This window comes from Lactuca saligna, chromosome 1 (assembly GCF_052625555.1).
Source record: "Lactuca saligna cultivar CGN05327 chromosome 1, ASM5262555v1, whole genome shotgun sequence".
Classification (NCBI taxonomy): Eukaryota; Viridiplantae; Streptophyta; class Magnoliopsida; order Asterales; family Asteraceae; genus Lactuca; species Lactuca saligna.
The window spans coordinates 25,257,379-25,268,304 of record NC_136417.1 but is presented as its reverse complement, the minus strand read 5'-3'; the positions used below and the strand labels follow the sequence as shown (position 1 = coordinate 25,268,304).

The 10,926-nt window shown below is 37.5% G+C and overlaps 1 protein-coding gene across 1 annotated transcript; it reads left to right on the top strand.

Annotated features, from left to right (window-relative positions):
• Positions 1–7,130: 7,130 nt before the first annotated feature.
• Positions 7,131–9,386, top strand: LOC145003851 (uncharacterized). Its single transcript, XM_078962759.1, has one exon. It carries the CDS (start codon positions 7,131–7,133, stop codon positions 9,384–9,386), a length of 2,256 nt encoding a protein of 751 aa, XP_078818885.1.
• The last annotated feature ends 1,540 nt before the right edge of the window (positions 9,387–10,926 follow it).

The following is a 10,926-nucleotide window of genomic DNA, read 5'->3' as shown; positions in this document are numbered from 1 at the left end:
CTCCATGGATCATCCATGAACTTCCACATAAGCCTAGCCCATTAACAAATGAGTATTAGCCCACACTATATAAAACAAATAGCCCATAATTTAATTAGTATTCCTTTTAATCTCTAAATTAATCCATGATTAATTTAAGACTAAAACTAATTAAATAACGTAACTTCATATTAATATATTATAACTCATAATATATTAATAAACATATGTGTATAACTCTCATAAAATTATCCATAATAGTTTGGATGAGATGCAACCCAAATGGACCATGCCGGTCGGGTCAAGTATATACCAAATAAGTTATGGACTTAGACACCTTATCCAACAGACTCCCACTTGGATAAGTCTAATAACTATATTTGCCTATAACTTCAGGAACCAACCAACAATCGTAGCTCTCGAAAACTCCCTCGAACAATGAAGACTCTGTCGAACTATGAAGCGCCATTTTAGATAAGTGATCACATAATCCTCTGTTCTCATGATATCAGCCGGACAAATACATGGAACAACGTCGTACTTATTGTCCAGCAGTTTGTTTCCCGATTTTCGATTTGTTTGACAAAGAACTTAATCGAACACATCAATTCAGTTCTGACCGGCCGGTACATGGGTCACAACAAAATCATCGAGGGGCCCAGATATCGCTTCTATTTCTAGAAGGAACAGATAAACTTCGACTGATATGCTTGTTCTACTACTTATTGAATTGTACACAAAGGCACGTTTTATAACATCAAGTTACTGATGCGTTTACGTGCAATCAATGCACAACCAACTCATAGGCAACAACTCATATCTCTAGGTTTGAAGATTTATATGATATTACCGTCTCACGATCACTCGAGATAAATTCCATGAAGTGATACAAGTGAGCGTGGGTTTATTCCAATACTCATAACTTATGAGCACTCATGAATGTTGTAGCAACCATTGCCATGACTAAACTCATTTAGCCATCTACAAACCCGATTCATGACAGTCTTGATTCATACCTACTTCCAACATATGAACGACTGTGGAGTGTTTAAATAACTTAGTCATTCGGAAAGAATAACCTAGCTATTTTGGAAGTCAAAACATGCAAAGTGAAACACAATAATAATCGAATCTAATATGGTCTCAGAACCCTTTTGAATATAAATAAAACCACCTTTTATTTATCACCATATTGATTACACATTATTCAATGTTTCAAATAATCAACTTAAGACTTGAATAAAACAACAGTCGTCCCATGCTCCTAGCATGTACACTTTGTTTTTCTAAACAATAGTTATGCCATACCCCAAGTATGCACACTATGTTTGTCTATGATCCTTACATTGTGATGTAGATAAATTGAACATGATTCCAATGATACTCATTTCACAATCCCAAATCCTTATTGTAAATGCAAGAATTCCAAATTCATGTCATTTACTGAAATCTGTTAGATTCTAAACTTATATGCATTGATCCTCTTGCAATGATTATGCACGAAGTCAGAAAGACTTGGCAACAACCATTACAGAGCATTCCAAAGGAGATCAGCTCCTTGGGAACATCCTTCTTGCATTAAGTTTCCTAATCTTACATAGATTGAATAACTTCCACCTATGGAGACATTTCCATAGTCCCATTTCACTATCACTTCCGAACAAGAGTTACCACTTTTCAGAAAATGTCAATATGGTCCTACCAAAATTAACACTAGACTTCCAAATGTCCCTGAGCAACCAATCTTTGGCGAACCTCAGATTGTCCTCGACAATTGCTTAATCACTTTAGTCATATCCAGTTCTAGACTTTTCCCTTCTAAATGCCTTAAGCATTTGGAAAATTTAGAAAGGATAAATATTATAGCACGTGAAATCAATCCTATATCCGAAGCATATGGGACACGATTCATGATGTTTGACATAAAGACATGATACTAGACCAGTCTTTTGCTACAATATTTTTTATTTGCCATGTTTTCAAAATTTAACTATGAAGAGGGATGCCGTAATCATAATCGAATTTTGAAAACACAATATATATAGAATTTTCTTAAGTCGAACCATTCAGACATAAAATTCATATATATTCTTGACTAAAGATGATTAAAATCTCAATCTAAGCTTTAGAATTGACATGAAGTATAATTTCCTCTCCCTTAATTATAGCAAAACAACTTTTCAACCCCTGCAACTTCACGGATTGAAACTTTGTTTTCTATAATTAACATTGCTAGCTTGCAATACTAAACGTAATAATCATGCTCCCACTAACATGATGATTATCAGCATAACACTTATGCTCCCACTAGCTCTGACACATTTCCAGAAATCTGTTGGACTTCTGAAATTTAGATTCATACACCCTTTCTTAGATAGTTCACATGTGTGTCTAAACAATTTTCAGAACTATGAAAAGGGATGCCGTAATCATAGTCTCAATTGCTTAGGCATTTGCCATTTCTCACAAGTCCATGTTAGTGTGCCGGTTAACCACACGCGCTCCACTAATGACTTTTTGAAAATGCAAATGACACAATTGATATCTACTTAAAATCTATTTAGTGAAAGCGTTTCCTCACCATCATTTTCATGAATCGAAGAGAAACCTTATGACACTTAGATTTTATAGTGTATGAGTTCCTATCCATGCGAATTTTTCAAAACCATAATCACAAGATAAGGTTAGTGACAAATTCAGCCTTACATGGATTAAACTTATTCAATCTTAGTTTCTTGTCACCTTGGTAACACAAGGCCCACCAATGCTTCCAAGTTGAACTCTGATAACTCACATGCAAATTCAACTTATTTGAAGTAGGTATAGAAATAAGAATTATGTCAACATGATAGGTTGCAAACCTTAAGTCGTGTGCTAGTGATGAATTACAGGTTTCACTCTTGATTAAATCTTGAAACTCTTTCAGGATCTTTAAGGCTCCCACTGTCCTCTTGACATATAAGTTTTCCTAGTCAAGAACCATTCCTTGACAAAACAAATATTCAAGGGATAGTGCGGATTCTTATCAAGACTAACACTTCACACAATTGGTCTTAGTTGGTCTTTGTCTCATCCAAGACATCACATCTTACCAATCTCAAATGTACAAGAGTAGAAAACATTTTACTCTTACATTTGATAAGTGTTTTATACCTTACTTTATGTCACTCAATGTTACAATCTTGGAGTATGACTCTAAGAATTGTTTTGGAACGAAGTATGACTCATCTTCTTGATTTTAACCAATCCAACAATTCATAACCTCTCTTCTCAGCCATAACAATGCACTAAGACGTCCTTAGAGTATGAATTTGTAATATGGTTTCTAAATCATTAAGATGATCATAAAACTGATACTAAAGTACTCTCCCATCTTTTCAGATTTGAGATACTTTTATCTTTCTGCCTAATTTAATTCTTCTTATTCGTTTTGTCATACATTGTATCCTTTCCAATGTTACAAAATTATACTTAACATTATAAGTATAATCATATTTACTAATCTTTAGTAAATCATGACAAATCAATCTTTGTGGTGGACCTTGACCAACGCACACCCAGTGTACCTAATTCCTTAGTCCTTCAATTGACTCACATATACATGTGATCAAAGAATTAGTCTTAATTTTTCAAAGATGAAAATTCTCATTCATCATACAATACAACTTGTATGATTCCAAGTTTCTGTCCAATTGAAACTTGGGTGATGAAAAACTTTCTTCATTTGGTAAATTCAGACACTACCACAAATGAAAGAATCAAATCCACTTTCCAATATTGCTATTACTGGAAACATATAAGCAACAATTTTCCACCGATGCCATTGTAAGGATATTTTTAAAATAAATAAAATTAAAACCTTTTTTTTCTTTTATTTTAAAACTTTGCGGAAAAACTTATCCTTACAATCCACATGAAAAACTTGTTGTTATCTATTCATAAGCAATATATTATAACTCCTAAGAAGTAGCTCAAGAATCCGATCTTCAAACTACGCGATAGAAATCCATCTACGCGATCAGATTCAGCATATTCTTTCTTTAAGTTTCTTTACCTTTTCGTTGATTCTTAAAACATCACCATGTGACCCAGTCACATCATGTATCAAGAATCTCAGAATAGAAACTTAATAGAGTTAGACAATGGACTTTACCTGAAGTAGAATCAATCTTATCGACTTTAACATCCTTAGGTAAATTATGGCAGCTTTGCAACCAATGCCCCTTCCTTTGGCAACAAAACACATGTAGACCCTTTGATAATGGCACATGAGACTATCTCAGACTTAGCCTTTCTCTTTACCATTTGGTCAACCGAGTTGACTATGGCCGATCCCTTTCCATTGGGAAGAGAAATGCTTTTCTAGATATCCAATGCTACCATTGCCAATGTCCATTTAAGGTTTGGGAAGTTGATCTTCTAACAAAATTTGCTTTACTAGTGTTCCAAATCATTGCTGATTCCACAGCACAAAGCAAATAGATAAGATCATTAAGGCTCGTGTCATAGTCTGTCTCATAGTAGTCCCAAAGTGACCCGCTATGTTACTAAGAAAGTGATTGAACATCCAACTTTCACAAGACTTTGACACCCAACTCTCCCGTCTTGTCAATATGTGACTACATCTCCAAGATGTGACCACACCAAGACCTTAACTTGCCAATAGGGCTTGAGTGACTTTAAACTTTTCAAGAACTTGTGGGTGAGGGAGAATAATTGGAGGAGATAAAGGAAGTGAAGCATGATGTTGAGGAACATCATCTTCAAGAGATTTGGGAAGATCATAAATGTCTAAACCAGACATGTTTTGGGAGATATTCAAGATAGTTGATTTAAAGTCCTTAATATGACACCCAATATGAAATATTAAGGCTAGGACCCAACAAACTATTTTATAACTTAGAAGAGGGATGCCGTAATCCAAGCTATAAAATATTTGAAGGTAGGCGAATGACGATTCACCAATTTCCACCATGAAAAACGAAATAATTTATTAGGTTTTAATTGGATTTGAAATTCCTAGATCTTTTGAGATTCATTGAACTTTTCAATGGCATGTTTCAATCTCGAGTGTGCCCTCTCAAATTTTGTGACTGGGATGCCGAGGATCACAAAACAAGGTGTGAATAACCATACCAATTCACTTGGTACCCTTAATATTATCACCTAATCAATGTGCCGGTTAACCACACACGCTCCATTGATCTATGAAAAACATTAAGTCACCCTTTGTGGTCCTTACTAGTCCAAGTTAGTGTGCCGGTTAACCACACACGCTCCACCAACGACTTGGTAAGGTACAAAGTGTGAATTCCATGGGTTAGCACCAAATTCACATTTTTCCTAAAGTAACTAAGATTGGGAATTATTAAGATTTTAGTTACTTTAGTATTTATCATTAATACTTTTAATGAAGGGAGAATTTAAAGTCATTGTCCTACCCGTTCGGCTAACGACCCTCCACCGATCAAGCAAGCGGTGGGTGAGAGTATACACCCATTAAGTCGCCATTTTATAGGCAACAACCTTATACCCACCTTATAGACCGGCTTCGTGAATGAGGCCTACTAACGGTAAAACGACTTATTCTTATACATATATATAATAATTAACCATTAATGTTATAAATAGTATAAGGGTTGAATTTTAACTATTAAAACTCTAAGGTTTGGAATTAAAGTTTATTAAAGTGTGTGAAACTTTACAAATTCCAAAACTTGAGGGCAAGTTTTGTAACTTTGCAAAACTCTTCATTTCATAACTTATGAATTAAAGGTTCATAAAAATGAAGACTCTTCATTTTCATGTAACTTATGTGTTTTAAGTGTGTGTTAAATGAAAGTGACCTTTGGTAATCCATAACTTGAGGACAAATTATGGACTCCATTAAAACACATAAATGATAAAAAATTAATCCTAAACAATTCACCAAATAATTCCTATCATTTTCTAAATTCATAAGAACATGAACATGATCATCAAAATTCAAGAAATATATGAACACATAAAATCATGGAATTTTGATATATGCTATTGTAAATGGATTAGAACAACCATTACACCAACTAAATAAGTTTTACAACACCAAAACAATTTAGGGTAATGTTTCTAGTCCATTTCCAGCAGCAAAAGTCGAGATTCTGCATTCTTTCGATCCTACTCGCCGAGTGCACGAACGGACTCGTCGAGTAGGTTGAAGTTTGCCTTGGACTCGGCGAGTCCCCCCAATGGACTCGGCGAGTCTACCATGCAGACAGCAACGACTTCGACCTTTTTCAATATTTTGCATCAAGTATCAAACAAGCAAGCCTAGGCTCTGATACCACTGTTGGGTTTTGAGCAATCTAACACTTCCTAAGTGTGCATGCAACCCTAATAAACCTTGGATCTATGTTTGTCTAAATACATGCAAAATAATAATTTTCCAAGGTTTATAACCTATCTAACATGGCATGGGGAACATTTCAACATAAAAGAGTTAGAAGAGATTACATACCTTTTGGTGTGTTGGGTTCTTAGGAGTTTGAGGGCCAAGCACCAATAGTGTGAATGCCTCAAATGGAATCACAAACACCACAAACTCTTGGAAAACTTTGAGAGAGTATATACACCTTGTATAAATCGGCCACACACATGCACACACACACTAGATCACTAGCTTTCTCTTAGGCCTCATTTCATGCTCCATAAGCATGCTTATATAGTATGCATGGTTAGGGTGAAACCCTAATAACCCATGTCTTTTCCTTTTCCAAGGATCCATGGGTTAAAAGCTCCATGGATCATCCATGGACTTCCACATAAGCCTAGCCCATTAACAAATGAGTATTAGCCCACACTATATAAAACAAATAGCCCATAATTTAATTAGTATTCCTTTTAATCTCTAAATTAATCCATGATTAATTTAAGACTAAAACTAATTAAATAACGTAACTTCATATTAATATATTATAACTCATAATATATTAATAAACATATGTGTATAACTCTCATAAAATTATCCATAATAGTTTGGATGAGATGCAACCCAAATGGACCATGCCGGTCGGGTCAAGTATATACCAAATAAGTTATGGACTTAGACACCTTATCCAACAACTACTTGGGTAGATCTTGCAAGGTTGTTTTTGGATAAGTACTTTCCCGAGATGAAAGCTTCCGCCCTACGGAGGGAAATCATTGGAATCAAGCAGCACAAGAGAGAAGCTTTTCACGCATATTGGGAAAGATTCAAGAAACTTTGTGCTCGTTGTCCAAAGCACGGGATCACTGAGTACCAGCTCCTTCAATATTTCATTGAAGGAATGACTCCAATGGAAAGAAGGCTTCTTAACGCCTCTAGTGGTGGATCTTTGCCCGATAAAACCCCAACTGAGATCCGAAATCTAATCAAGAACATGGCTGAAGATTCCAAACATTCAAGCCATGATGAAGAATGGTACACGGATGCACCCCGGGGTATAAAAGAAGTACAAACTCCTCAGATTGAAGCTCAATTGTCCGAGCTCACGAAAGTAGTCATGATGTTAGCCAAAGACAAAGGTGTGCAGTCCACACCCCGCCCGTGCGGTATTTGCACCCAAGTGGGGCATCCAACTGATATGTGCCCACAACTCCAAGAGGAAGATTATGAAGAAGCAAAAGTCATGGGAGGTTTTCTTGGGTCCAATCAAAGGGGATATGAGCAGCCACGGGGTGATAAAAGATGGAGTAACAATCAAGGTTGGGGAGGACATCAACAGACAAATAATCAACCAAGTCAATCACATCAATACCAGCAAAGACCACCTTTTCCACCACAAAACTTCCAGCCAAGGCAGCCACAACACCCTCCTCAACAATCGGGTTCATCAAGTATGTCCTTAGAGGACATAGTAAAGAGTTTGGAAACTAGTACACAAGCTTTCCAACAAGAGACAAAAGCAAGCATAAAGAACTTAGAGAAACAAGTTTCACAACTTGCCACTTCTATAAGCAAATTAGAATCTCAAGGAAAGTTACCTGCACAAACTGAAACAAACCCAAGGCACAATGTGTGTGCCATCACATTGAGAGGCGGAAAGAGCTATGATGGTCCAAAAGTGCCGGTTGATCAAAAGAAAGAAGAAATAGTGGTCGAAGAAGCAACCAAAGAAGAGAAGAAGGAAGAGAAAATAGTCAAAAAGAAGCCCTTCATCACTGAGTCTAAAGCCACACCTGCTCCATTTCCCGAAAGATTAAGGAGCACGAAGAAAGAACGGGAGGAGAGTGAGATCATGCAAATGTTCAAGAGAGTTCAAATCAACATTCCACTCCTCGAGGCCATCAAGCAAGTACCTAGATATGCAAGGTTCCTTAAGGATCTTTGTGTATCTAAAAAGAAATTAAAAGGAAATCAAGTGGTAACAGTTGGGGAGCATGTATCCGCGGTTTTGCAAAAGAGGATGCCCCCTAAGTGTAAGGATCCCGGTGTATTTACCATACCTTGCAAATTGGGGAATCTTCATGTACCTCGAGCCATGCTCGATCTAGGTGCATCCGTAAATGTCCTACCATATTCTCTCTTCAAATCAATTGGTGTAGGAACATTGAGCAAAACCGGTGTGATCATCCAACTTGCCGACCGGTCTTTGGTACACCCAAAGGGTGTACTAGAGGATGTGTTAGTGCAAGTCGATGAATTTATCTTCCCGGCTGATTTTTATGTCTTAGATATGGGAGATGATGACTCTCCAAGTTCAAGTTCCATACTTTTGGGTAGACCTTTTCTTAAAACTTCTAAAACAAAAATTGATGTCTACAATGGAACTTTAAGTATGGAATTTGACGGTGAAGTTATCAACTTCAATGTTCATGAAGAAAAAAAGGTTCCTTCTGATGTTCAATCTGTTAATTTTGTGAATATGATCCAGCCATTGGCTGAAAAGAGCTTAAACTCGACTAACAATGATTTTGTGGAGTTAGTCTTGTCACAAAAATTAGACAAGTACAAAGCCGAAGAACTTGCAAAGGAGTGCGGTACAAACGAGGAGGTGCTGGAGATTTTGAAATTCAAGGATGATAAGCACGTGTGGATTGATGGAAGAGAAGTAGAGTCACCCACCACTAAAGCCAAATTCCTTCCACCGGTGGAACAAGCACAAGATTTGAGAGCAAAAACTCCACTGGGCCCTATAAAGCAAATACATGTCGAGAAGGAGAGCACTCAACCGGTCATCAACTCAAATAAATTATCAAAGAAGGAAGAGCGTGAGTTGATAACCATGCTGAACAAATACCAAAAAAAGATGGTGTGGACAATCTCTGATATAAAAGGGTTAAGTCCTTCTTGGTTTATGCGCAAAAAGAAAGCCAAAGGAAGGTTGAAGGTTCCGTTGAAGGAGGTGGCAAGAAGATTGATGTGTTGGAGAGGCCCAAATACTTAGAACGAAGCATTTGTGGGGGCAAAGTCGAGCCAACGACTTGAAACAAGGGCGGCTAACCGGGAGACAACCCGGGGGTATTTCTGTCTTTTACTTAAAAACAATTTCCATTTCTTTGAGTTTTTGGTTTTCAATGTTCCAAATGCATTCAATCATGATTTAAAATCACCAAACGGACCTAGGAATGCAAAAGTATTTCATTTCTAAGAGAGGAAATTTTCAAGTTCAAAAAGTGAGGATTAGCATCCAGGGACCAACACGGGTCGTGTCCCTCTTAGCCTTAATGAAACACGGGCCGTGTTCATGCAAAAAAAGTCCCAAATTCTTACAGAGAGCAACACGGGTCGTGTCCCATTTTGGCCTGCAAATGACACGGGTCGTGTTCGTCCAAAAAAGTCCCAAATTTTTCCAGAGAGCAACACGGGTCGTGTTGTTTTTGGCCTTGACCCAACATGGGTCGTGTTCGTACATAACGCAACATAAACCCCCCAACACGGGGGGTGTCAATTTAGCCTGGGGAGACACGGGTCGTGTTCGCAATAGTTCAGACCCTTTTTAAAGAAAAAAATCGGGACTTGACCTCATTTATCCCCACTTTCACTTCCTAACAGCCCCTCTCTCCCAACAAAAACCTTAGGTCCGATTTTCATCAAATACCTTTCAATTTCTTCAAGATTTTGACTTTCATCTACAAACAGGTTTGATTTTCATCATCTACACTTCATCTTCTCCATCTTAAACACCATTTTCTTGCATTTTAATGGTGGATTTGGGGGTTTTGACAAACCCTAGATCCGAAAATTCTCACTTGATTTTGGTGTTTTAGTGTCTCAATCTTGAAAGGGGCAAGCTTGGGGAGGTTAAAGAAGATCTTTTCCATCAAGAACAACACGATCCAACACACGATTCGGTAAATTCTTTCCAACTCCTAACCTTTGAATTTTGTGTTCTTGAGTCAAATACTTGAAAGTGTGGTCTATTTGGACTTGATTCTTAGTTGGAAATCTTTGAAAACCAAATTTCCCGCGAAATTTTGGTGGCCAAGTTCAAAGTTGACTGGACCCGTCAACAGTTGACTTTTTGACATTTTGACCCGTTGACTTTTAATCTGTCCCAAACTTGACTATGGAAGCTACATCTTCCAAAAGACCAAGACAAACCAAATCATCCGCCCGCCGTCGGAAGCCTAGATCTCCATCACCTCCATCCAGATCTCCCTCACCTCCATCTAGGTCCCCAACACCCCCAGCCGACCCGTCTCATTTTGGTGTCGTATGTCTTGGCCCAGTTCAACAGGGCAAACTTGAGTCATTCCTTAAACGAGGTCATGCCATCCAAAAATTCGCGCATGTTCCAACTTTGAAAGAGTTGCATGTTTACAATCAAGTCAAAACCCTGTTTCGCAACATAGGGTGGCACGGCTTGTTGAGGGTCCATGAATTGAGCTATAAAGTCCCAACCGCTGAGTTTCTATCCTTAGTTTATTTAGATCATGGGATCCTCTACTTCCGTCTAATGAATCAAGACTATGAGATCTCCTTGG